The sequence below is a fragment of the Oncorhynchus kisutch genome, linkage group LG12 (assembly GCF_002021735.2).
Source record: "Oncorhynchus kisutch isolate 150728-3 linkage group LG12, Okis_V2, whole genome shotgun sequence".
Classification (NCBI taxonomy): Eukaryota; Metazoa; Chordata; class Actinopteri; order Salmoniformes; family Salmonidae; genus Oncorhynchus; species Oncorhynchus kisutch.
Genome location: NC_034185.2, coordinates 8178803 through 8206655, shown reverse-complemented (window position 1 = coordinate 8206655; position 27853 = coordinate 8178803). Strand labels below are relative to the sequence as shown.

The following is a 27853-nucleotide window of genomic DNA, read 5'->3' as shown; positions in this document are numbered from 1 at the left end:
GAGATGTAGAGAGGAGGGGAGAGAGAGATGTAGAGAGGAGGAGGGGAGAGAGAGATGTAGAGAGGAGGAGGGAGAGAGAGAGTAGAGAGGAGGAGGGGAGAGAGAGATGTAGAGAGGAGGAGGGGAGAGATGTAGAGAGGAGGGGGAGAGATGTAGAGAGGAGGGGGGAGAGATGTAGAGAGGAGGGGGAGAGATGTAGAGAGGAGGGGGAGAGATGTAGAGAGGGGGGGGAGAGATGTAGAGAGGAGGGGGAGAGATGTAGAGAGGAGGGGGAGAGATGTAGAGAGGAGGGGAGAGATGTAGAGAGGAGGGGGGAGAGAGAGAGATGTAGAGGAGAGAGAGGGGGGGAGAGTCAAAACACTTGATCTTCTTGTTGTGGACTAGAAATGCAACGCTGTGTTCATGTGCTGGTAGTTGTAAGTACTGTGCCTCTGTTTAATGTCTTGACGTTTAAAAACATTGTTTCCGGAACTCTCTGCCCACACTCAAAGTCTCCCTGGTGAGAATGTCGTCAGAGAGGAGACTCTTGGTGTATGATCACTGAGCTGTGTGGGATCAGTCTTTGATCAGTGGCTCTTACCTTCAGGAGGTTGGGTCATGGGGGGCTTCAGACAGTACATGTGGTATCCTCTGTCACAGTTCGTCACAGAACAACAGCTGGTCCTACAGAGACAAACACACAATGTGGTAACTGACACTGTGTGGTAACTGACACAATGTGGTAACTGACCACGGTGTGGTAACTGACACAGGGTGGTAACTGACACAATGTGGTAACTGACACAATGTGGTAACTGACACGGTGTGGTAACTGACACAGGGTGGTAACGACACAATGGTGGTAACTGACACAATGTGGTAACTGACACGGGTGTGGTAAATGACGGCTGGGTGGTAACTGACACAATGTGGTAACTGACACAGTGTGGTAACTGACACAGTGTGGTAACTGACACAGTGTGGTAACTGACACAATGTGGTAACTGACACAGTGTGGTAACTGACACAATGTGGTAACTGACACAGGGTGGTAACTGACACAGGGTGGTAACTGACACAATGTGGTAACTGACACAATGTGGTAACTGACACAATGTAGTAACTGACACAATGTGGTAACTGACACAATGTGGGAACTGACACGGGTGGTAACTGACACAGGGTGGTAACTGACACAATGTGGTAACTGACACAATGTGGTAACTGACACGGTGTGGTAACTGACACAGGGTGGTAACTGACACAATGTGGTAACTGACACAATGTGGTAACTGACACGGTGTGGTAAACTGACACGGTGTGGTAACTGACACAATGTGGTAACTGACACAATGTGGTAACTGACACAGTGTGGTAACTGACACAATGTGGTAACTGACACAATGTGGTAACTGACACAGTGTGGTAACTGACACAATGTGGTAACTGACACAGTGTGGTAACTGACACAATGTGGTAACTGACACAGGGTGGTAACTGACACAATGTGGTAACTGACACAATGTGGTAACTGACACAATGTAGTAACTGACACAATGGTGGTAACTGACACAATGTGGTAACTGACACGGTGTGGTAACTGACACGGTGTGGTAACTGACACAGGGTGGTAACTGACACGGTGTGGTAACTGACACGGTGTGGTAACTGACACGGTGTGGTAACTGACACAATGTGGTAACTGACACAATGTGGTAACTGACACAGGGTGGTAACTGACACAGGGTGGTAACTGACACAGTGTGGTAACTGACACAGTGTGGTAACTGACACAATGTGGTAACTGACACAATGTGGTAACTGACACAATGTGGTAACTGACACAAATAACAGGTCTGGGAACGGTTATCCATCGCACTTACGTCGTTCTCTGAGGTGCCGCAGAGGCTGCAGGACTTGCACTCGATGCACTGCCACAGGTATGTCTTCACCGCCATCATCATGTTGTCTGTGAACTGCAGACAGGTAGGGTGGCCTAGGGAGGGAAGGATGGAGGGGAGGGAGGGAGGGAGGGAAGGAAGGAAGGAAGGAAGGAAGGAAGGAAGGAAGGAGGGAGGGAGGGAAGGAGGGAAGGAGGGAAGGAGCGAGGGAGGAAGGAGCGAGGGAGGGAGGGAGGGAGGGAAGGAAGGAAGGAAGGAAGGAAGGAAGGAAGGAAGGAAGGAAGGAAGGAAGGAAGGAAGGAAGGAGGAAGGAAGGAAGGAAGGAAGGAAGGAAGGGAGGGAGGGAGGGAGGGAGGGAGGGAGGGAAAGAGGGAGACTCATTTACATTACAACTCAATGCAGAAAAACGCAATCAGCTCTGATTTGTTTCATAAACTGCAATAATGGTCAATGAGTTCTGCTGTATGTCGAAATGAACACAGCAGACATAGGTATCTGTCATTCATACGTCTATGACAAGTTGTGGCTAAAATCACATTGCCAACAAACAAACAAAACATGTTTTCTGACCGGCCTACTTTACTATAACGGAGCTGTCAGAATAACACACGTTACCCATTCATAAAACCACAAGTGAGTTCTCATCAGTATCAATGGGATATCAATGAGCCATAAGCACTCATCTCTCTGAAACCAAACAGTCCTGGCAGAGACAATCATTGGACCAGGCACGCAACCAACTGTCTGTCTGTCTCTCTCTCTCTGTGTGTGTCTCTCTCTCTCTCTCTCTCGCTCTCTCGCTCTTTTTCTCTCACTCTTTTTCTCTCTCTCTCTCTCTCTCTCTCTCTCTCTCTCTCTCTCTCTTTTTCTCTCTCTTTTTCTCTCTCTCTTTTTCTCTCTCTTTTTCTCTCTCTCTCTCGCTCTTTTTCTCTCGCTCTTTTTCTCTCACTCTTTTTCTCTCTCTCTCTCTCTCTCTCTCTCTCTCGCTCTCTCACTCTTTTCTCTCGCTCTCTCGCTCTCTCTCTCTCTCTCTCTCTCTCTCTCTCGCTCTCTCTTTTTCTCTCTCTTTTTCTCTCTCTCTTTTTCTCTCTCTCTCGCTCTTTTTCTCTCTCTCTCTCGCTCTTCTTTTTTTTACACTGCCAAAGTAAGTCAAATAAAGGGTCACAACGGGTAACGGGTCACACATCTTACTGCTGTGATGGCACATTGCGGTATTTCGTCTAACAGATGCGGGCGTTTATTAATGTTTGATTTGTTTTCAAATTCTTTGTGGATCTGTGTAATCTGAGGGAAATATGTATCTCTAATATGGTCAGTTTCCACCTCATTTTGTGGGCAGTGAGCACATAGGCAGACCTGGCACTCGAGAAGACCGGCTAAGGTGGCCTTTCTCAATAGCAAGGCTATTCTCACTGAGTCTGTACATAGTCAAAACTTTCCTTAAGTTTGGGTCAGTCACAGTGGTCAGGTATTCTGCCACTGTGTACTCTCTGTTTAGGGCCAAATAACATTCTAGTTTGCTCTGTTTTTTTTGGTTGATTCTATCTAGTGTTTCAAATAGTTCTCTTTTTGTTTTCTCATAATTTGGTTGGGTCTAATTGTGTTGCTGTCCTGAGGCTCTGTGGGATCTGTGAACAGAGCCCCAGAACCAGCTGGCTCAGTGGACTCTACTCCAGGTTCACCTCTCTGTAGGTGATGGCTTTGTTATGGAAGGTTTGGGAATCACTTTCTTTTAGGTGGTTGTAGAATTTAACGTCCCTTTCCTGGATTTTTGATAATTAGCGGGTATCGGCCTAATTCTGCTCTGCATTATTTGGGTTTTGCATTGTACATGAAGGATATTTTTGCAGAATTATGGGCTACATGATGACAGTCAGTCTCTGTCGTGGCTACGTCATGACAGTCAGTCTCTGTCGTGGCTACGTCCTGACAGTCAGTCTCTGTCGTGGCTACGCCATGACAGTCAGTCTCTGTCCTGGCTACGTCATGACAGTCAGTCTCTGGTCTCTGTCCTGGCTATGTCATGACAGTCAGTCTCTGTCGTGGCTATGTTATGACAGTCAGTCTCTGTCCTGGCTACGTCATGACAGTCAGTCTCTGGTCTCTGTCCTGACTACGTCCTGACAGTCAGTCTCTGTCCTGGCTACGTCATGACAGTCAGTCTCTGTCCTGGCTACGTCATGACAGTCAGTCTCTGTCGTGGCTATGTCATGACAGTCAGTCTCTGTCCTGGCTATGTCATGACAGTCAGTCTCTGTCCTGGCTACGTCATGACAGACAGTCTCTGTCCTGGCTACGTCATGACAGACTGTCTCTGTCCTGGCTACGTCATGACAGTCAGTCTCTGTCCTGGCTACGTCATGACAGACAGTCTCTGTCCTGGCTACGTCATGACAATCAGTCTCTGTCCTGGCTACGTCATGACAGTCAGTCTGTTGTGGCTACGTCATGACAGTCAGTCTCTGTCGTGGCTACGTCATGGCAGTCAGTCTCTGTCCTGGCTACGTCCTGACAGTCAGTCTCTGTCCTGGCTACGTCATGACAGTCAGTCTCTGTCGTGGCTACGTCATGACAGTCAGTCTCTGTCCTGGCTACGTCATGACAGTCAGTCTCTGGTCTCTGTCCTGGCTATGTCATGACAGTCAGTCTCTGTCCTGGCTACGTCATGACAGTCAGTCTCTGGTCTCTGTCCTGGCTACGTCATGACAGTCAGTCTCTGTCCTGGCTACGTCATGACAGTCAGTCTCTGTCCTGGCTACGTCATGACAGTCAGTCTCTGTCGTGGCTATGCCATGACAGTCAGTCTCTGTCCTGGCTATGTCATGACAGTCAGTCTCTGTCCTGGCTACGTCATGACAGACAGTCTCTGTCCTGGCTACGTCATGACAGACTGTCTCTGTCCTGGCTACGTCATGACAGTCAGTCTCTGTCCTGGCTACGTCATGACAGACAGTCTCTGTCCTGGCTACGTCATGACAATCAGTCTCTGTCCTGGCTACGTCATGACAATCAGTCTCTGTCCTGGCTACGTCATGACAGTCAGTCTCTGTCGTGGCTACGTCATGACAGTCAGTCTGTTGTGGCTACGTCATGACAGTCAGTCTCTGTCGTGGCTACGTCATGACAGTCAGTCTCTGTCCTGGCTACGTCCTGACAGTCAGTCTCTGTCCTGGCTACGTCATGACAGTCAGTCTCTGTCCTGGCTACGTCATGAAGATAATTGTAGCCTGTATGGAAAGAGAAGAAGGAATAGAACAAGATGATGCATTAAAGTAAGGGGATTGAATTGAATGGGAAATGACTGTGTCATTGATCAATTAAAGGTAATTTGCGTGAAACACTTTCTACCCCATCTTGGACCCAAGAGTGAATGTGTGATTGTCTAGGTATTTGGATAGGTAATATCTTCCATCCTATGGTGGTGGAACAATGACTGCCACATTTATCCAATCATCTTCTTTCCATGTGTTCCTACACCAGCCGGGTTTCAATGGTCTCTACAGAGAGGGAGAGGGACAAGAAGATGCCGATTGGCTCTTACCTCTCGGCTAACTGTCCTCTCTGACCAATGGAGCGACTCAGGGTCCAAGTACACCCCTCCTCCACACCCTTACAGTCCAGAGGTAACAGCAGCATGCTCAAGAGGTATAGGACCAGTTTATATTTGGGTTTAATTCCGGTCAATTCTTGAATTATATAGGCTTTACTAAATGATTAAATCCATGTTATACAGAACAGCACTGGCTTTTCTCCTTCAGAGGAAAAACAAGAAAAGGTCCAAGAAAATGCTCTCTCAAACAGCAACAGATGCCTTGATGTCCATCCTTTACTCTCAAGAGTTTGTTTTGTAGGAAAATAACATTCCCTAACTTATTCAAAGTATCTACAAAAAGTCCAGAAACCATAAAAAGAAGTGCAGTTTTTACAGCAAATGATTTTGCTTTTCAAGAAAGAGAGTTCTGTCTCCGATTGTCTTCATCGTCGGAAAACAAAAATGTCCTCCAGCTCGACGTCCTCAAAGAAGGTTGACTTGCTTTTTATTTCAATTAAATTTTGACCTTTATTTAACTAGGGCAAGTCAGTTAAGAACCAATTCTTATTTTCAATGACGGCCTAGGAACAGTGGGTTAACTGCCTGTTCAGGGGGCAGAACGACAGATTTGTACCTTGTCAGCTCGGGGATTTGAACTTACAACCTTCCGGTTACTAGTCCAATGCTCTAACCACTAGGCTACCCTGCCGCCTCTACACTCTAACCACTAGGCTACCCTTCCGCCTCTACACTCTAACCACTAGGCTACGCGTCGCAGAACAACTCTTCCAGAGAACGCTCGTCTTCTTTCCCGTCTGTCTTCGCTCCCCCACGGCCCTGGCCAGCTAGCGTGAATATAGAACAACTCTTCCAGAAAACGCTCGTCTTCTTTCCAGTCTGTTTTCGCTCCCCCACGGCTCCGGCCAGCTAGCGTGATTACATCATCTTTTTTTGATTGTGAATTAAATACCTCTGAGGATTTGTGTCGGTGTCGGTGTCCTTACTGTTCACGACTGGACAGAGTAGATTTGGTGGGATACAACACTGGTCTACTACTGTTTATAGTGATTTCATTTCAAATTGGTTTATTGGAATCAAAGTCATATAGGTTAAACATGACTATCTCTAACATTACTAGACCGAAGTCATCCTTGGCTATATTACACTGTGTAACATCAGAGGAATAGATGTTTTATTTATTTATTTAACCTTTATTTAACCTTTATTTAACCTTTATTTAACCTTTATTTAACCTTTATTTAACTAGGCAAGTCAGTTAAGAACAAATTCTTATTTTCAATGACGGACTGGGAACAGTGGTTTAACTGCCTGTTCAGGGGCAGAACGACAGATTTGTACCTTGTCAGCTCGGGGGTTTGAACTCACAACCTTCCGGTTACTAGTCCAACGCTCTAACCACTAGGCTACCGCCCCAGGGACTCCATGTACAGTTTTAGAGTGTGGGTAGTGTGCTACAGTACGTTGTAAAGTGTGGGTATCTCTAGTCATGAAGGACGCTGCTTGGCCTTGCTACAGTACGTACAGCTCTGCTGAACCAGAGACACACAGCAGAGCAGTCTGTAGAGCAGTCTGTAGTGCAGTCTGTAGTGCAGTCTGTAGTGCAGTCTGTAGTACAGTCTGTAGTGCAGTCTGTAGTGCAGTCTGTAGTACAGTCTGTAGTGCAGTCTGTAGTGCAGTCTGTAGTGCAGTCTGTAGTGCAGTCTGTAGTGCAGTCTGTACAGTAGTCTGTAGTGCAGTCTGTAGTGCAGTCTGTAGTGCAGTCTGTAGTGCAGTCTGTAGTACAGTCTGTAGTGCAGTCTGTAGTGCAGTCTGTAGAGCAGTCTGTAGTGCAGTCTGTAGAGCAGTCTGTACAGTAGTCTGTAGTGCAGTCTGTAGTGCAGTCTGTAGTGCAGTCTGTAGAGCAGTCTGTACAGTAGTCTGTAGTGCAGTCTGTAGAGCAGTCTGTAGTGCAGTCTGTAGTGCAGTCTGTAGTGCAGTCTGTAGAGCAGTCTACTCACCGGAGCGGCCGCAGTCAGAGCAGGACACCAGCTCCTCAGCCTGGCCAGTCTTCCTGTTAGAGTCAGAGTCTCCCAGACAGAAGTCACAGTAGTCGTTAGGGATGATGGAGCCATCTGCCGCCCTCTGAGCTGTATAGAAACACAAAATATAGATTACTATACAGTATCTCTCTCATCATTAGGAACAATGGAACCGTCTACTGCCCTCTGAGCTGTATATGTAACAGTATAACTTTAGACCGTCCCCTCGCCCATACCCGGGCGCGAACCAGGGACCCTCTGCACACATCAACCACAGTCACCCTCCGAAGCATCGTTACCCATCGCTCCACAAAAGCCGCGGCCCTTGCAGAGCAAAGGGGGAACTACTACTTCAAGGTCTCAGAGCAAGTGACGTCACCGATTGAAACGCTATTTAGCACGCACCACCACTAACTAAGCTAGCCGTTTCACATCCGTTACATATAGGAGTAGGATATATATAGATATGGATATAGATATACACACAGTGAGTGTGCAAAACATTAGGAACATATATAGTGTGTGTATATATATATATATATATATATACGCATTGCTAGTCAAAAGTTTGGACACACCCACTCATTCAAAGGTTTTTTCTTAATTTTTACTATTTTCTACATTGTAGAATAACAGTGAAGACAAACTATGAAATAACACATATAGTAACCAAAAAAGTGTTAAACAAATCTAATTATATTTGATATTCTTCAAAAAGTAGCCCCCCTATGCCTTGATGACAGCTTTAAGTCAAAGGGGTATGCATACTTTGTGAAGGCCACTGTACGCAGTATGAGGAGTAACTAGACATGTGTCTATCTGTACAGGGCTTTCTGAGATGTAGGGGGGGCAGACAGATGGGTATTCCAGGCAGCATTCCATATGATATCCTATTGCTGATGTATTGAGATGTAGGGGGGGCAGACAGATGGGTATTCCAGGCAGCATTCCATATGATATCCTATTGCTGATGTATTGAGATGTAGGGGGGGCAGACAGATAGGTATTCCAGGCAGCATTCCATATGATATCCTATTGATGATGTATTGAGATGTAGGTGGGGGCAGACAGATGGGTATTCCAGGCAGCATTCCATATGATATCCTATTGCTGATGTATTGTTGTCTCTGCCATCTTGCCCTTTGTGTTGTTCTCTGAGCACAGTAATGTTTGTACCATGTCGTTGGCATGTTGTGCTGCTACCATGTTGTGTTGCTACCATGTTGTGTTGCTACCATGTCGTTGTTATGTTGTTCTGCTACCGTGTTGTGTTGCTACCATGTCGTTGTCATGTTGTGCTGCTACCGTGTTGTGTTGCTACCATGTCGTTGTCATGTTGTGCTGCTACCGTGTTGTGTTGCTACCATGTCGTTTGTTATGTTGTTCTGCTACCGTGTTGTGTTGCTACCATGTCGTTGTCTTGTTGTGCTGCTACCGTGTTGTGTTGCTACCATGTCGTTGTCATGTTGTGCTGCTACCATGCTGTGTTGCTGCCATGCTGTGTTGATGTCTTAGGTCTCTCTTTATGTAGTGTTGTGGTGTCTCTCTTTATGTAGTGTTGTGGTGTCTTTATGTAGTGTTGTAGTGTCTTTATGTAGTGTTGTAGTGTCTTTATGTAGTGTAGTGGTGTCTCTCTTTATGTAGTGTTGAGTTGTCTCTCTTTATGTAGTGTTGTGGTGTCTTTATGTAGTGTTGTGGTGTCTCTCTTTATGTAGTGTTGTGGTGTCTCTCTTTATGTAGTGTTGTGTTGTCTCTCTTTATGTAGTGTAGTGTTGTCTCTCTTTATGTAGTGTTGTGGTGTCTCTCTTTATGTAGTGTTGTGGTGTCTCTCTTTATGTAGTGTTGTGTTGTCTCTCTTTATGTAGTGTTGTGTTGTCTCTCTTTATGTAGTGTTGTCTCTCTTTATGTAGTGTTGAGTTGTCTCTCTTTATGTAGTGTTGAGTTGTCTCTCTTTATGTAGTGTTGAGTTGTCTCTCTTTATGTAGTGTTGTGTTGTCTCTCTTTATGTAGTGTTGTGTTGTCTCTCTTTATGTAGTGTTGAGTTGTCTCTCTTTATGTAGTGTTGAGTTGTCTCTCTTTATGTAGTGTTGTGTTGTCTCTCTTTATGTAGTGTTGTGGTGTCTTTATGTAGTGTTGTGGTGTCTCTCTTTATGTAGTGTTGTGGTGTCTCTCTTTATGTAGTGTTGTGTTGTCTCTCTTTATGTAGTGTTGAGTTGTCTCTCTTTATGTAGTGTTGTGGTGTCTTTATGTAGTGTTGAGTTGTCTCTCTTTATGTAGTGTTGTGTTGTCTCTCTTTATGTAGTGTTGTGGTGTCTTTATGTAGTGTTGTGGTGTCTCTCTTTATGTAGTGTTGTGGTGTCTCTCTTTATGTAGTGTTGAGTGGTCTCTCTTTATGTAGTGTTGAGTTGTCTCTCTTTATGTAGTGTTGTGGTGTCTCTCTTTATGTAGTGTTGTGGTGTGTCTCTCTTTATGTAGTGTTGTGGTGTCTCTCTTTATGTAGTGTTGTGGTGTCTTTATGTAGTGTTGTGGTGTCTCTCTTTATGTAGTGTTGTGTTGTCCCTCTTTATGTAGTGTTGAGTTGTCTCTCTTTATGTAGTGTTGAGTTGTCTCTCTTTATGTAGTGTTGTCTCTCTTTATGTAGTGTTGTGTTGTCTCTCTTTATGTTGAGTTGAGTTGTCTCTCTTTATGTAGTGTTGAGTTGTCTCTCTTTATGTAGTGTTGAGTTGTCTCTCTTTATGTAGTGTTGTGGTGTCTCTATGTAGTGTTGAGTTGTCTCTCTTTATGTAGTGTTGAGTTGTCTCTCTTTATGTAGTGTTGAGTTGTCTCTCTTTATGTAGTGTTGAGTTGTCTCTCTTTATGTAGTGTTGAGTTGTCTCTCTTTATGTAGTGTTGAGTTGTCTCTCTTTATGTAGTGTTGTGGTGTCTCTATGTAGTGTTGAGTTGTCTCTCTTTATGTAGTGTTGAGTTGTCTCTCTTTATGTAGTGTTGAGTTGTCTCTCTTTATGTAGTGTTGAGTTGTCTCTCTTTATGTAGTGTTGAGTTGTCTCTCTTTATGTTGTTGTCTCTTTATGTAGTGTTGTGGTGTCTCTCTTTATGTAGTGTTGAGGTGTCTCTCTTTATGTAGTGTTGAGTTGTCTCTCTTTATGTAGTGTTGAGTTGTCTCTCTTTATGTAGTGTTGTCTCTCTTTATGTTGAGTTGAGTTGTCTCTCTTTATGTTGAGTTGAGTAGTCTCTCTTTATGTAGTGTTGAGTTGTCTCTCTTTATGTAGTGTTGAGTTGTCTCTCTTTATGTTGTTGTCTCTTTATGTAGTGTTGAGTTGTCTCTCTTTATGTAGTGTTGAGTTGTCTCTCTTTATGTAGTGTTGTCTCTCTTTATGTAGTGTTGAGTTGTCTCTCTTTATGTCGTGTTGAGTTGTCTCTCTTTATGTCGTGTTGAGTTGTCTCTCTTTATGTAGTGTTGAGTTGTCTCTCTTTATGTCGTGTTGAGTTGTCTCTCTTTATGTCGTGTTGAGTTGTCTCTCTTTATGTAGTGTTGTGTTGTCTCTCTTTATGTAGTGTTGTGTTGTCTCTCTTTATGTCGTGTTGAGTTGTCTCTCTTTATGTAGTGTTGAGTTGTCTCTCTTTATGTAGTGTTGAGTTGTCTCGTCGTGATGTGTCCTACATTATCATTTCATCTATTTTTAAATGTTTACTCCCAGCCCCCATTTTGGGATGCCGTCATTGTAAATAAGAATTAGTTCTTAACCGACTTGCCTAGTTAAATAAAAGGTTAAATAAAAATAAATTCCTTATCTAGTACACTCCATTCAACAGTGGTATGTCAGAGATAATACACTCCATTCAACAGTGGTATGTCAGAGATAATACATTCCATTCGACAGTGGTATGTCAGAGATAATACATTCCATTCAACAGTGGTATGTCAGAGATAATACACTCCATTCAACAGTGGTATGTCAGAGATAATAAACTCCATTCGACAGCGGTATGTCGGAGATAATACACTCCATTCAACAGTGGTATGTCAGAGATAATACACTCCATTCAACAGTGGTATGTCGGAGATAATACACTCCATTCAACAGTGGTATGTCAGAGATAATACACTCCATTCAACAGTGGTATGTCAGAGATAATACACTCCATTCAACAGTGGTATGTCAGAGATAATACACTCCATTCAACAGTGGTATGTCGGAGATAATACACTCCATTCAACCTTGAATATGTGGACATCTATAAGTACCTAGGTGTCTGGCTAGTCTGTAAACTCTCCTTCCAGACTCATATCAAACATCTCCAATCGAAAATCAAATCTAGAGTCAGCTTTCTATTCCGCAACAAAGCCTCCTTCACTCACGCCGCCAAACTTACCCTAGTAAAACTGACTATCCTACCGATCCTCGACTTCGGCGATGTCATCTACAAAATAGCTTCAAACACTCTACTCAGCAAACTGGATGCAGTTTATCACAGTGCCATCCGTTTTGTCACTAAAGCACCTTATACCACCCACCACTGCGACCTGTATGCTCTAGTCGGCTGGCCCTCGCTACATATTCGTCGCCAGACCCACTGGCTCCAGGTCATCTACAAGTCCATGCTAGGTAAAGCTCCACCTTATCTCAGTTCACTGGTCACGATGGCAACACCCACCCGTAGCACGCACTCCAGCAGGTGTATCTCACTGATCATCCCTAAAGCCAACACCTCATTTGGCCGCCTTTCGTTCCAGTTCTCTGCTGCCTGTGACTGGAACGAATTGCAAAAATCGCTGAAGGAGACTTTTATCTCCCTCACCAACTTCAAACATCTGCTATCTGAGCAGCTAACTGATCGCTGCAGCTGTACATAGTCTATCGGTAAATAGCCCACCCATTTTCACCTACCTTATCCCCATACTGTTTTTATTTATTTACTTTTCTGCTCTTTTGCACACCAATATCTCTACCTGTACATAACGATCTGATAATTTATCACTCCAGTGTTAATCTGCTAAATTGTAATTATTCGCCTACCTCCTCATGCCTTTTGCACACAATGTATATAGACTCTCTTTTTTCTACTGTGTTATTGACTTGTTAATTGTTTATTCCATGTGTAACTCTGTGTTGTCTGTTCACACTGCTATGCTTTATCTTGGCCAGGTCGCAGTTGCAAATGAGAACTTGTTCTCAACTAGCCTACCTGGTTAAATAAAGGTGTTCTCAACTAGCCTACCTGGTTAAATAAAGGTGTTCTCAACTGGCCTACCTGGTTAAATAAAGGTGTTCTCAACTAGCCTACCTGGTTAAATAAAGGTGTTCTCAACTAGCCTATCTGGTTAAATAAAGGTGTTCTCAACTAGCCTACCTGGTTAAATAAAGGTGTTCTCAACTAGCCTACCTGGTTAAATAAAGGTGTTCTCAACTAGCCTACCTGGTTAAATAAAGGTGGGAAAAGAAAAAAATACAGTGGTATGTCAGAGATAATACACTCCATTCAACAGTGGTATGTCGGAGATAATACACTCCATTCAACAGTGGTATGTCAGAGATAATACACTCCATTCAACAGTGGTATGTCAGAGATAATACACTCCATTCAACAGTGGTATGTCAGAGATAATACACTCCATTCAACAGTGGTATGTCAGAGATAATACACTCCATTCAACAGTGGTATGTCAGAGATAATACACTTCATTCAACAGTGGTATGTCAGAGATTATACACTCCATTCAACAGTGGTATGTCAGAGATAATAAACTCCATTCGACAGCGGTATGTCGGAGATAATACACTCCATTCAACAGTGGTATGTCAGAGATAATACACTCCATTCGACAGTGGTATGTCAGAGATAATACACTCCATTCGACAGTGGTATGCTATGTCAGAGATAATAGGGTGTCATTCCATCATCAAGTTATAACCCTGTACTACTACTAAGCATTTAGTTTAAACCCTGGTCAGACGGTCGTCTCTTACGTTTGTGGTTGTCTGGGTCTGGGTCTGGTCGGTGTGGTGGCGGGGTCGGTGGCATCTCTTCCTCCCTCTCCTCCTCCCCTTCCTCCTCAGCCAGGTGTGTGTGGGCGTAGTGGTAACTCAGGCCTGGGCGGTTCTTGTATCGTTTGCCACAGACTGTAGAACACAGAAGCATTAGGATCCATTAGAACCACAGAACATGAGGAAATTGTTTTGAAAACGGAAGGAAACACTATGGTCATAACTGAAATCTAATTTTAATTTACTGTTTCAAAAAAGCGTTTTGCTACTTGGGTGCACTACTGAAGACGACCCAGCATTCAAGACAAAAGGACCAACCGTTAACAAGGTCCTCAATGTCTTATTGGGGAGGACTTTATCTTAAGAGGCTTGACACTTCTATATATCTAACTAACTACAATACAAGGGAACTCATTTACCAGAACATTCCTACTAGGAGAGTAGCCTGGGATCCCTAAAACTAACAACGTCTTTATGAAAGGACTCCCTAGAAAGACAATATGTGGGGAAATGGTGACCACTCTGAGAACACCGTTGAGAATGTTGTTGTCTGGTAACATCACAGTGACATCAGGTTAGGTTGTCTGGTAACATCACAGTGACAGTGGGTTAGGTTGTCTGTAATACCCAGCAACCATAGTGACAGCAGGTTAGGTTGTCTGGTAACATCACAGTGACAGCGGGTTAGGTTGTCTGGTAACATCACAGTGACAGCAGGTTAGGTTGTCTGGTAACATCACAGTGACAGCGGGTTAGGTTGTCTGTAATACCCAGAAACCATAGTGACAGCAGGTTAGGTTGTCTGGTAACATCACAGTGACAGCAGGTTAGGTTGTCTGTAATACCCAGAAACCATAGTGACAGCAGGTTAGGTTGTCTGGTAACATCACAGTGACAGCAGGTTAGGTTGTCTGTAATACCCAGAAACCATAGTGACAGCAGGTTAGGTTGTCTGGTAACATCACAGTGACAGCGGGTTAGGTTGTCTGGTAACATCACAGTGACAGCGGGTTAGGTTGTCTGTAATACCCAGAAACCATAGTGACAGTGGGTTAGGTTGTCTGTAATACCCAGAAACCATAGTGACAGCAGGTTAGGTTGTCTGTGATACCCAGAAACCATAGTGACAGCAGGTTAGGTTGTCTGTGATACCCAGAAACCATAGTGACAGCAGGTTAGGTTGTCTGTAATACCCAGAAACCATAGTGACAGCAGGTTAGGTTGTCTGGTAACATCACAGTGACAGTGGGTTAGATTGTCTGTGATACCCAGAAACCATAGTGACAGCAGGTTAGGTTGTCTGTGATACCCAGAAACTATAGTGACAGCAGGTTAGGTTGTCTGTAATACCCAGAAACCATAGTGACAGCAGGTTAGGTTGTCTGTGATACCCAGAAACCATAGTGACCGCAGGTTAGGTTGTCTGGTAACATCACAGTGACAGCAGGTTAGGTTGTCAGTGACAGCAGGTAGGTTGTCTGTAATACCCAGAAACCCCAGTGACCGCAGGTTTGGTTGTCTGTAATACCCAGAAACCCCAGTGACAGCAGGTTAGGTTGTCTGTAATACCCAGAAACCATAGTGACAGCGGGTTAGGTTGTCTGTAATACCCAGAAACCATAGTGACAGCGGGTTAGGTTGTCTGTAATACCCAGAAACCGTAGTGACAGCGGGTTAGGTTGTCTGTAATACCCAGAAACCATAGTGACAGCAGGTTAGGTTGTCTGTAATACCCAGAAATCCCAGTGACAGCAGGTTAGGTTGTCTGTAATACCCAGAAACCATAGTGACAGCGGGTTAGGTTGTCTGTAATACCCAGAAACCATAGTGACAGCGGGTTTGGTTGTCTGTAATACCCAGAAACCATAGTGACAACGGGTTAGGTTGTCTGTAATACCCAGAAACCATAGTGACAGCGGGTTAGGTTGTCTGTAATACCCAGAAACCCCAGTTACAGCAGGTTAGGTGGTCTGTGACAGCGGGTTAGGTTGTCTGTAATACCCAGAAACCCCAGTGACAGCAGGTTAGGTTGTCTGTGATACGCAGAAACCATAGTGACAGCAGGTTAGGTTGTCTGTGATACCCAGAAACCATAGTGACAGCAGGTTAGGTTGTCTGTATTAACCAGAAACCATAGTGACAGCAGGTTAGGTTGTCTGTAATACCCAGAAACCATAGTGACAGCAGGTTAGGTTGTCTGTAATACCCAGCAACCATAGTGACAGCAGGTTAGGTTGTCTGTAATATGCAGAAACCATAGTGACAGCAGGTTAGGTTGTCTGTAATACCCAGCAACCCCAGTGACACCGGGTTAGGTTGTCTGTAATACCCAGAAACCCCAGTGACAGCAGGTTAGGTTGTCTGTAATACCCAGAAACCATAGTGACAGCAGGTTAGGTTGTCTGTATTACCCAGAAACCCCAGTGACAGCGGGTTAGGTTGTCTCTAATACCCAGAAACCATAGTGACAGCAGGTTAGGTTGTCTGTATTGCCCAGAAACCCCAGTGACAGCGGGTTAGGTTGTCTGTAATACCCAGAAACCATAGTGACAGCGGGTTAGGTTGTCTGAAATACCCAGAAACCATAGTGACAGCAGGTTAGGTTGTCTGTATTACCTAGAAACCCCAGTGACAGCGGGTTAGGTTGTCTCTAATACCCAGAAACCATAGTGACAGCAGGTTAGGTTGTCTATATTGCCCAGAAACCCCAGTGACAGCGGGTTAGGTTGTCTGTGACAGCGGGTTAGGTTGTCTGTGACAGCAGGTTAGGTTGTCTGTAATATCCAGAAACCATAGTGACAGCAGGTTAGGTTGTCTGTATTACCCAGAAACCCCTGTGACAGCGGGTTAGGTTGTCTGTGACAGCATCGTTACAACACTACAGAAACATGCGTTAGCTCAGCTGATGCTCAACGATCATTCTTCCCCAGCAGATACCGTAAAGTTATGTTAGCGCCATGCAAGCTTGCTTTGGTCTAAGAATTCAATAATCATATGCTTATGCAATTAGTAAGCATAATAGCGATTAGATTGGTTTAGCTGGTAACCAGATGCATTTCTACTTTAGCCTTGGCTATTGTTAGCCAAAGTAGAAACAGAAAGACAACCAGGGCCCCATTCAGGAGGGTGCAACATAGACACATCTTGTATTCTACATTTTAAATATAAACATATCTGTTTATACGCCTGGATGTGGTGTAAACTTTGTACCCGTCTGAACGTGACCCCAGGCTAGCTCAAATCAAACAGACCCCAGTAGTCCCTGATCTTGTCGTTAAGAGAGAAGCCACACGGAGAAAAGAGGACACACGCATATCCAGATACCTGAGTCGGCAGTTTTTGACTTATGCTTTTGTTTGTTTCTGTCTGGAAAGGAAGGAACAGAGCACATGAAAAGAAAAATAACAAAAATAAGAGTTTCATTCAAAGAGGCTATAATATCTCATGATATGAGTACCAGGTCCTCCCATGTTTTCATTTAGGTAGAAGTAGCATGCTATGCTAACGTCCGACATGCTAGAGAGGGAACACCCCAAGGAAAGTCAAATAAAGGTTAATGATCTGAAACTACACTATATATACAAAAGTATGTGGACACCACTTCAAATTAGTGGATTTCAGCTATTTCAGCCACACCCGTTGCTGACAGGTGTATAAAACCGAGCACACAGCCACGCAATCTCTATAGACAAACATTGGGCCGTCCTGAAGAGCTCAGCGACTTTCAACGTGGCAGGATGGCACCTTTCCAAACATGTCAGTTTGTCAAATTTCTGCCTTGCTAGAGCTGCCCCGGGCAACTGTAAGTGCTGTCACTGTGAAGTGGAAATGTCTAGGAGCAACAATGGCTCAGCCTCAAAGTGGTAGGTCACACAAGCTCACAGAACGGGACCGCCGAGTGCTGAAGCGCATAGCGTGTAAATATGTTCTGTCCCTGGTTGCAACACTCACTACCGAGTCCCAAACTGCCTCTGGAAGCAACATCAGCACAATAACTGTTCGTCAGGAGCTTCATGAAATGGGTTTCCATTGCAAAGCAGGCGCACACAAGCCTCAGATCACCACGCGCAAAATGCCACGTGTCGGCTGGAGTGGTGTAAAGCTCGTCGCCATTGGAGTAGTGGAAACACGTTCTCTGGAATGATGAATCACGCTTCAAGATCAGGCAGTCCAACGGAAATCTTAACGCTACAGCACACCATGAAATTCTAGAAGATTCTGTGCTTCCAACTTTGTGGAAACAGTTTGGGGAAGGCCCTTTCCTTGTTTCAGCAAGACGATGCAACCGTGCACAAAGCGAAGTCCATACCAAAATGGTTTGTTGAGATCGGTGTGGAAGAACTTGACTGGCCTAAACAGAGCCCTGACCTCAACCCAATCAGTCACCTTTGGGATCCATTGGATTGCTGCCTAATCGAGCCAGGCCAACATCGGTGCCCGACCTCACTAATGCTCTTGTGGCTGAATGGAAGCAAGTTCCCACAGCAATGTTCCAACATCTAGTGGAAAGCCTCCCAGAAGACTGGGGTGCTGTTGTAGCAGCAAAGAGGAGGACCAACTCCATATTAATGCCTGTCATTTATGGAATGTGATGTTAGACGAGCAGGTGTCCACATACTTTTGCTCATGTAGTGTGTATCTTAGGCAGCTAACCATGTCCAGATACAGACATACCTTGATAATAGTAAGATAATAGAGAACAGTGAGACCAAATAAAAATCAATAACAGGTCATTTCCTGTTAGAAGTGGGATTCAGAAGAGTTAAGAGTCAATCCGTAGCGCAGAATATCTGTGTTGTAAGCTTTCCGATTGAGCAGACGTCGTTTGCGACCGCGGGAACATTAATCGCGCCATTAAGCAGATCTTCAGCACTACGGATTGAATTGAGTTCAAAAAAGTTTGAACTCAAAATTTGGCTCATAATATTCCCATCAGGAACCAGCTACTCTGGTCTCAGCCTGTCATCAAGCTAACCCTGTTACCCGAAAAGACGTCATTCACAGTAATATTCAGATCAGGAACCAGCTACTCTGGTCTCAGCCTGTCATCAATCTAACCCTGTTACCCGAAAAGACGTCATTCACAGTAATATTCCCATCAGGAACCAGCTACTCTGGTCTCAGCCTGTCATCAATCTAACCCTGTTACCCGAAAAGACGTCATTCACAGTAATATTCCCATCAGGAACCAGCTACTCTGGTCTCAGCCTGTCATCAATCTAACCCTGTTACCCGAAAAGACGTCATTCACAGTAATATTCAGATCAGGAACCAGCTACTCTGGTCTCAGCCTGTCATCAATCTAACCCTGTTACCCGAAAAGACGTCATTCACAGTAATATTCCCATCAGGAACCAGCTACTCTGGTCTCAGCCTGTCATCAATCTAACCCTGTTACCCGAAAAGACGTCATTCACAGTAATATTCCCATCAGGAACCAGCTACTCTGGTCTCAGCCTGTCATCAATCTAACCCTGTTACCCGAAAAGACGTCATTCACAGTAATATTCCCATCAGGAACCAGCTACTCTGGTCTCAGCCTGTCATCAATCTAACCCTGTTACCCGAAAAGACGTCATTCACAGTAATATTCAGATCAGGAACCAGCTACTCTGGTCTCAGCCTGTCATCAATCTAACCCTGTTACCCGAAAAGACGTCATTCACAGTAATATTCCCATCAGGAACCAGCTACTCTGGTCTCAGCCTGTCATCAATCTAACCCTGTTACCCGAAAAGACTTAATTCACAGTAATATTCAGATCAGGAACCAGCTACTCTGGTCTCAGCCTGTCATCAATCTAACCCTGTTACCCGAAAAGACGTCATTCACAGTAATATTCAGATCAGGAACCAGCTACTCTGGTCTCAGCCTGTCATCAATCTAACCCTGTTACCCGAAAAGACGTCATTCACAATCTTACAGGAGATGTCTGTTGTTGTTGTTGTATTTTGTCTTACTGTCACAGACGTAAGGTTTATCCACATCATCGTTGGTAGCAGCTTCTGTCCTCCTGCGACTGGACCCTCTGCCCTGTGGAGAAAAATACATGATGTCACACCACACTAGACCTCTTTCGCTCTCTCTCTCTTTGCCAAAGCAAGTGAAATAGATAATGAACACAAGTGAAATGAACAATATAAAATGAACAGAAAATATTACACTCACGAAAGTTCCAAAAATAATAAAAGACATTTCAAATAAATATGGGTTGTATTTACAATGGTGTTTGTTCTTCACTTGTTGACCTTTTCTTGTGGCAACAGGTCACACATCTTTCTGCTCTGATGGCACACTGTGGTATTTCACCCAGTAGATATGGGAGTTTATCAAAATTTGTTTTGTTTTCGACCTCTTTGAGGGTCTGTGTAATCTGAGGGAAATATGTCTCTCTATTATGGTCATATATTTGGCAGGAGGTTAGGAAGTGCAGCTCAGTTTCCACCTCATTTTGTGGGCAGTGTGCACATAGACTGTCTTCTCTTGAGAGCCATGTCTGCCTACGGCGGCCTTTCTCAATAGCAAGGCTATGCTCACTGAGTCTGTACATAGTCAAAGCTTTCCTTAAGTTTGGGTCTGTAACAGTGGTCAGGTATTCTGCCACTGTGTACTCTCTGTTTAGGGGCAAATAGCATTCTAGTTTGCTCTGTTTTTTTGTTAATTCTTTCCAATGTGTCAAGTTTTAGTTTTCTCATGATTTGGTTGGGTCTAATTGTGCTGCTGTCCTTGGGCTCTGTAGGGTGTATTTGTGTTTGTGAACAGAGCCCCAGGACCAGCTTGCTTAGGGGACTCTTCTCCGGGTTCATCTCTCTGTAGGCGATGGCTTTGTTCTGGAAGGTTTGGGAATTGGTTCCTTTTAGGTGGTTGTAGAATTGAACGTAACGTCTGGATGTTGATAATTAGCGTGTATCGGCCTAATTCTGCTCTGCATGCATTATTTGGTGTTTTACATTGTACACAGACCCCTCACAACCATAAAGGGCAATGAGTTCTATAACTGATTCAAGTATTTCTTTTCCAGGTCCTAAAATTGGTATGTTTAATTTGATGTTTCTTTTGATGTCTTAGAAGACCCTTCTCGGAGACTTCCTCACCCTTCCTTTCCTCTGCTTCCTCTTCGGAGTGTCCACTTCAAAGTCCTCGTCGTCATGGAAACCGTCCCCATTCTCGTCTGCTTCCAAGACCCTCTACAGACGAGTAAACACAGGAGGGAGGTAAAAAAGGGGAGGAGGTGAGAGGAGGAGTGACAGAGGAAAGAAAGTAGATATTTGACACAATTTACAAATGAGGAATTCTCTTTGTTTCCATCGTGACAGTTTAAAAGTGTGATCTTGTATGTAAAGAAATGTAAAGTTATTGTATTTGGCTGCATGCTATGTGCCAATAAGGCCCATCTACTGTTGCCCCTTTGTGTGTGTGTGTCCCTTCTCTCTTGCCGTACCTGTATCTCTAGAAGGGTCTCATCCTCCTTGATGATGTCTTTCTTCTTCTCCAGTAGCCCCTCCCCTCTGAGCAGGGTCTCCAGAGCTGTGGCCTCTCCTGGGGAGGGCTCCTTCTTAGGGGCCAGCTCTGCCTCTGGGGGGGGGGGGGGGATTGACTATCGTATAAACCAAGCACACATCTTCCAGACGACCAGTTTCACACCAGTGATATAAACAGTGCCTTGTGTTTTGGTTATGTTAGCGGTTAGCCAGCCCTGCACTGACACCTCTGTGTGTGTGTGTGTGTGTGTGTGTGTGTGTGTGTGTGTGTGTGTGTGTGTGTGTGTGTGTGTGTGTGTGTGTGTGTGTGTGTGTGTGTGTGTGTGTGTGTGTGTGTGTGTGTGTGTGTGTGTGTGAGAGATCATAGAGCACCAATGGCCAGTCTCCTTCCCAATGCTGTTTCTTATTGGCCTAAACCAAGGGGGGGTTGTGTCAGAGTCAGAAACAATACAACATGAAATACGCCAGGTTCAGGGGATAAAGGACGGGAGAGGAGAAGAGGTTCAGGGGATAAAGGAGGGATGAGGGGAGAGGAGAAGAAGAGGTTCAGGGGATAAAGGAGGGATAAGGGGAGAGGAGAAGAAGAGAAGAGGTTCAGGGGATAAAGGAGGGATGAGGGGAGAGGAAGAGAAGAGGTTCAGGGGATAAAGGAGGGATAAGGGGAGAGGAGAAGAAGAGAAGAGGTTCAGGGGATAAAGGAGGGATGAGGGAAGAGGAGAAGAAGAGAAGAGGTTCAGGGGATAAAGGAGGGATGAGGGAAGAAGAGAAGAGGTTCAGGGGATAAAGGAGGGGAGAGGAGGAGAAGAGGTTCAGGTGATAAAGGAGGGATAAGGGGAGAGGAGAAGAGGTTCAGGGGATAAAGGAGGGAAGAAGAGAAGAGGTTCAGGGGATAAAGGAGGGGAGAGGAGGAGAAGAGAAGAGGTGCAGGGGATAAAGGAGGGGAGAGGAGGAGAAGAGGTTCAGGTGATAAAGGAGGGATAAGGGGAGAGGAGAAGAAGAGAAGAGGTTCAGGGGATAAAGGAGGGATGAGGGGAGAGGAGGAGAAGAGAAGAGGTTCAGGGGATAAAGGAGGGATGAGGGGAGAGGAGAAGAAGAGAAGAGGTTCAGGGGATAAAGGAGGGATGAAGGATGAGGGGAGAGGAGGAGAAGAGGTTCAGGGGATAAAGGAGGGATGAGGGGAGAGGAGAAGAAGAGAAGAGGTTCAGGGGATAAAGGAGGGATGAAGGATGAGGGGAGAGGAGGAGAAGAGGTTCAGGGGATAAAGGAGGGATGAGGGGAGAGGAGAAGAAGAGGAGGTCTGGCTGTTTTCTTTACTCTGTTTATTTTTTTTATCACCGCCACCAGAGATCAAGGTCTCAGACCTCCTCCCCCTCTTCTTCTAACCTCCTCCTCTTCTTCTATCCTCCCTCCTCTTCTAACCTCCCTCATCCTCCTCTTCTATCCTCCCTCATCCTCCTCTTCTAACCTCCTCCCCCTCTTCTAACCTCCTCCTCTTCTATCCTCCCTCATCCTCCTCTTCTAACCTCCTCCCCCTCTTCTAACCTCCTCCTCTTCTAACCTCCCTCATCCTCCTCTTCTAACCTCCTCCCCCTCTTCTAACCTCCTCCTCTTCTAACCTCCTCCCCCTCTTCTAACCTCCCTCCTCCTCCTCTTCTAACCTCCTCCTCTTCTTCTAACCTCCTCCTCTTCTTCTATCCTCCCTCTTCTTCTAACCTCCTCCTCCTCTTCTTCTAACCTCCTCCTCTTCTATCCTCCCTCTTCTTCTAACCTCCTCCTCCTCTTCTAACCTCCTCCTCTTCTAACCTCCTCCTCTTCTGTTAACCTCCTCCTCCTCTTCTTCTAACCTCCCTCTTCTATCCTCCCTCTTCTTTTAACATCCTCCTCTTCTAACCACCTCCTCTTCTTTTAACCTCCTCCTCTTCTTTTAACCTCCTCCTCTTCTATCCTCCCTCCTCTTATTCTAACCTCCCTCATCCTCGTCTTCTATCCTCCCTCATCCTCCTCTTCTAACCTCCTCCCCCTCTTCTAACCTCCTCCTCTTCTAACCTCCCTCATCCTCCTCTTCTAACCTCCTCCCCCTCTTCTAACCTCCTCCTCTTCTAACCTCCCTCATCCTCCTCTTCTAACCTCCTCCCCCTCTTCTAACCTCCTCCCCCTCTTCTAACCTCCCTCATCCTCCTCTTCTAACCTCCTCCTCTTCTAACCTCCATCCTCCTCTTCTAACCTCCTCCTCTTCTAACCTCCCTCCTCCTCCTCTTCTTTTAACCTCCTCTTCTTCTAACCTCCCTCCTCCTGTTCTTCTAACCTCCCTCCTCCTCTTCTTCTAACCTCCTCCTCTTCTAACCTCCTCTTCTTCTAACCTCCTCCTCCTCTTCTTCAAACCTCCTCCTCCCCCTCTTCTTCTAACGTCCTCCTCCTCTTCCTCCTCCTCTTCCTACAGTCAAATAAATATATTCTTTCCATCTCTATTCACTTGTCTATTTGCATGCAGTACCTCACTCTCTATTTATCTCTCCCTCTCTCTCTCTTTCTTTTTCATTTCCGTGGAGATCTACAGAGGAGTGAGAGGATAATCTCTGCCTCCTTCCTGTTGTATAGTTTATAATAAAGAAGATAGAGGGATGAAGGGAGGATGCATCTGTTATTAATAGCAGAAGGTTAATCTTCCCTCTCTCTCCCTCACTCCATTTCTTCCCTCCTCCCCCTCTCTTTGTGTCTGCTGTAGCTAGGTTGACTTTGACGAGACACATCCTCCCGCTCTGCCTCCGCCTTCCCCTAGCTCTCCCCTCCCTTCCTCCCTCCTTTCCCCTTCTCCCCCTCCCTCTGCTGTTGTCCCCTGAGAGAGGGGGAGGAGGGTAGCAGAGCAGAAAGCAATGATGTAGCTAGCTACAGATTACTCATGCTGTGTATCCCTCCTTCAGCACCTTTATGGCTCTGTACTGTCACTCAACCCAATAGGACCAGGGCAGAAAGGAACTGGATGGTCTAAGGCTTCTCTCCTCTCCTCTCTTCTCCTCTCCTCTAATCTCCTCTCCTCTAATCTCCTCTCCTCTCTTCTGCCGATCCTCTCCTCTCTCTTCTCCTCTCTTCTCCTCTCCTCTAATCTCCTCTCCTCTCTTCTGCCGATCCTCTCCTCTCTCTTCTCCTCTCTTCTCCTCTCCTCTAATCTCCTCTCCTCTCTTCTGCCGATCCTCTCCTCTCTCTTCTCCTCTGTTCTCCTCTCCTCTGTTCTCCTCTCCTCTGTTCTCCTCTCCTCTGTTCTCCTCTCCTCTTCTCCTCTCTTCTCTTCTCTTCTCTTCTCTTCTCTTCTCTTCTCTTCTCTTCTCCTCTCTGTTCTCTCCTCTCCTCTCTTCTCCTCTCTTCTGTTCTCCCCTGCCCTCTCATCTCCTCTCTTCTCCTCTCTTCTGTTCTCCCTGCTCTCTCCTCTCCTCTCCTCTCCTCTCCTCTCCTCTCCTCTCCTCTCCTCTCCTCTCCTCTCCTCTCCTCTCCTCTCCTCTCCTCTCCTCTCCTCTCCTCTGTTCTCCTCTCCTCTGTTCTCCTCTCCTCTGTTCTCCCCTGCCCTCTCATCTCCTCTCTTCTCCTCTCTTCTGTTCTCCCTGCTCTCTCCTCTCCTCTCCTCTCCTCTCCTCTCCTCTCCTCTCCTCTCCTCTCCTCTCCTCTCCTCTCCTCTCTTCTCTTCTCTTCTCCTCTCTTCTCTTCTCTTCTCTTCTCTTCTCCTCTCTTCTCCTCTCCTCTCCTCTCCTCTCCTCTGTTCTCCTCTCCTCTGTTCTCCTCTCCTCTGTTCTCCTCTCCTCTCCTCTGTTCTCCTCTCCTCTGTTCTCTTCTCCTCTGTTCTCCTCTCCTCTGTTCTCCTCTCCTCTCTTCTCCTCTCCTCTGTTCTCCCTCCCCCCTCCCCTCTCTTCTCCTCTTTTCTTCTCTGTTCTCCCCTCTCCTCCCTCCTCCTCTCCTCTCCTCTGTTCTCCTCTCCTCTGTTCTGTTCTCCTCTCCTCTGTTCTCCTCTCCTCTCTTCTCCTCTCCTCTGTTCTACCTCCCCCCTCCCCTCTCTTCTCCTCTTTTCTTCTCTCTTCTCCCCTCTCCTCCCTCCTCCTCTCCTCTCCTCTGTTCTCCCCTGCCCTCTTCTCCCCCCCAGACAGGAACCACTGAATAAACACAGTACGAATCCTAAAGCCCAGGAGAGGTACTGTTACATTCCTGTCTCTTGTTATTATGATTCATATCAGTAGTTCAGTCAGAGTACTGTTGTCAGGGTACTGTTGTCAGAGTACTGTTGTCAGAGTACTGTTGTCAGGGTACTGTTGTCAGGGTACTGTTGTCAGCTTAGTGTTGTCAGCTTACTGTTGTCATGGTACTGTTGTCAGAGTACTGTTGTCAGGGTCCTGTTGTCAGCTTACTGTTGTCAGGATCCTGTTGTCAGGGTACTGTTGTCAGGGACCTGTTGTCAGGGAAACTGTTGTCAGCTTAGTGTTGTCAGGATACTGCTGCCAGCGTACTGTTGTCAGGACACTGTTGCCAGGGTACTGTTGCCAGGACACTGTTGCCAGGGTACTGTTGCCAGCGTACTGTTGCCAGGGTACTGTTGCCAGGGTACTGTTGTCAGCGTACTGTTGCCAGGGTACTGCTGCCAGCGTACTGTTGTCAGGATACTGTTGCCAGCGTACTGTAATCCATGTAGGGATTAGGGTGCCATTTGGGACACACATTGGGGAGGGTGGAGGTAGTGTTTCCATACCTACCATTGGGGAGGGTGGAGGTAGTGTTTCCATACCTACCATTGGGGAGGGTGGAGGTAGTGTTTCCATAGCATTGGGGAGGGTGGAGGTAGTGTTTCCATAGCATTGGGGAGGGTGGAGGTAGTGTTTCCATGGTATTGGGGAGGGTGGAGGTAGTGTTTCCATAGCATTGGGGAGGGTGGAGGTAGTGTTTCCATGGTATTGGGGAGGGTGGAGGTAGTGTTTCCATAGTATTGGGGAGGGTGGAGGTAGTGTTTCCATAGCATTGGGGAGGGTGGAGGTAGTGTTTCCATAGCATTGGGGAGGGTGGAGGTAGTGTTTCCATACCTACCATTGGGGAGGGTGGAGGTAGTGTTTCCATAGCATTGGGGAGGGTGGAGGTAGTGTTTCCATAGCATTGGGGAGGGTGGAGGTAGTGTTTCCATGGTATTGGGGAGGGTGGAGGTAGTGTTTCCATAGCATTGTACACATACAGCTTTGGACTGTAGTCTGTCTGTCTGTCTGTCTCTGTCTCTCTGTCTGTCATGGTCTGGTAGTCTGGGGTCACATGGTCTGGTAGTCTGGGGTCACATGGTCAGACTAGCCTTCATAACTATCTCTTATCCGGTTCCCCTACTAGTCTTCATAACTATCTCTTATCCGGTTCCCCTACTAGTCTTCATAACTATCGCTTATCTGGTTCCTCTACTAGTCTTCATAACTATCTCTTATCCGGTTCCCCTACTAGCCTTCATAACTATCTCTTATCTGGTTCCTCTACTAGTCTTCATAGCTATCTCTTATCCGGTTCCCCTGGTGTTCCTCTACCAGACTAGCCTTTATAAACGATCTCAGTGGTCTTGTGTTAAGGTTAGGGCCCTCTCCTTAGCTGAGGCACAGGAACAACCTATACTGGGCCCCTCTAATCATTTGTCCATGCGGAGTGTGAATGTAAGAGAGGTGGAGGAGTGTGTGTGTATGTGTGTGTGTGTGTGTGTGTGTGTGTGTGTATGTGTGTGTGTGTGTGTGTGTGTGTCCTAGAGGAAAGAAAGAGGAGGCATTGATTCAGGCAGAGAGAGAGAACCTGGAGAGAGAGGCTAACCAGAGCCAGATGGTCAGATAGCTAACGTTAGCGCTGAGGCTAAGGCCACTCTGTAGCTACAGACTGACGAGGGGGAACCAGGAATGTGTGTGTACGTGATTGTGTGGTGTCTGACGAAGTGCCTGCATTTGTGTGTAACCAGTGTTGGTGAAAGAGAGAGATGCGGAGGGGGAGAGGGAGAGAGAGAAACGGAGAAGGAGAGAGAGACGGGGAGGGAGCGAGAGACACGGAGAGGGAGCAAGGGAGGGGGAGAGGGAGCAAGGGAGGGGGAGAGAGAGAGAGAGACGGAGAGGGAGAGAGAGACGGGGAGGGAGAGAGAGACATGGAGAGGGAGCAAGGGAGGGGGAGAGAGAGAGAGCAAGGGAGGAGAGAGAGACAGAGAGGGAGCAAGGGAGGGAGAGAGAGACAGATGGAGCGAGGGAGGGAGAGAGAGAAACGGAGAGTGAGAGAGAGACGGGGAGAGAGAGAGAGAGAGACGGAGAGGGAGCAAGGGAGGGGGAGAGAGAAACAGAGGGAGCGAGGGAGGGAGAGAGAGACACGGAGAGGGAGAGAGAGACGGGAAGAGAGATGGAGAGGGAGCAAGGGAGGGGAGGCGAGAGACAGAGAGGGAGCAAGGGAGGGAGAGAGAGAGAGAGACATGGAGAGGGAGTGAGGGAGGGGGAGAGAAAGACAGAAAGGGAGCAAGGGAGGGAGAGAGAGAGACAGAGAGGGAACGAGGAAGGGAGAGAGATGGAGAGGGAGCGAGGAAGGGAGAGAGACGGAGAGGGAGCGAGGGAGGGAGGGAGAGAGAGAGAGCGAGGTGTTATTTTCTCACCCAGTCGTAATTCACAGAGGCGTAGCTGAGGGTCCATAGGGGGGTGGAGCCGCCTCTTCTTCCTCCAGCACCGTGCAGGGTACGTATACATCTGTCCAGCAGCCACACCTAACACACACACACATATATACACACACACACACACACGCACACGTCAGAAAAAAATAAAACATTTAACAAATATACACACAGTGTAACATACACCTCACTGAAATAACTTCCAGATATGTCCCTGTCCATTGACTTCCTGTTTCCTGATTTGACCTGAGACCCAGGAGGCCTTGCAGGCATCTCTTTACAGTCTGCAGA

The 27853-nt window shown here is 46.2% G+C and overlaps 2 protein-coding genes across 2 annotated transcripts in view; one reads left to right on the top strand and one right to left on the bottom strand.

Moving 5' to 3' along the window:
• The window catches only part of LOC109880795 (regulator of G-protein signaling 6-like), a 115051-nt gene extending 114507 nt beyond the window's left edge, over nt 1-544 (top strand). Inside the window, exon 17 of the mRNA XM_031837955.1 lies at nt 492-544. Within this exon, the coding sequence (XP_031693815.1) occupies nt 492-544 (53 nt within the window). The remainder of the gene's footprint in view (nt 1-491) is intronic.
• LOC109880794 (zinc finger protein DPF3-like) overlaps nt 320-27853 on the bottom strand; it is a 49474-nt gene continuing 21940 nt past the window's right edge. Inside the window, 9 exon segments of the mRNA XM_031836803.1 lie at nt 320-638; nt 640-663; nt 1863-1975; nt 7431-7559; nt 13421-13573; nt 19399-19471; nt 20533-20625; nt 20880-21013; nt 27545-27652. Of these exon segments, the coding sequence (XP_031692663.1) occupies nt 567-638; nt 640-663; nt 1863-1975; nt 7431-7559; nt 13421-13573; nt 19399-19471; nt 20533-20625; nt 20880-21013; nt 27545-27652 (899 nt within the window). The 3' untranslated portion in view covers nt 320-566.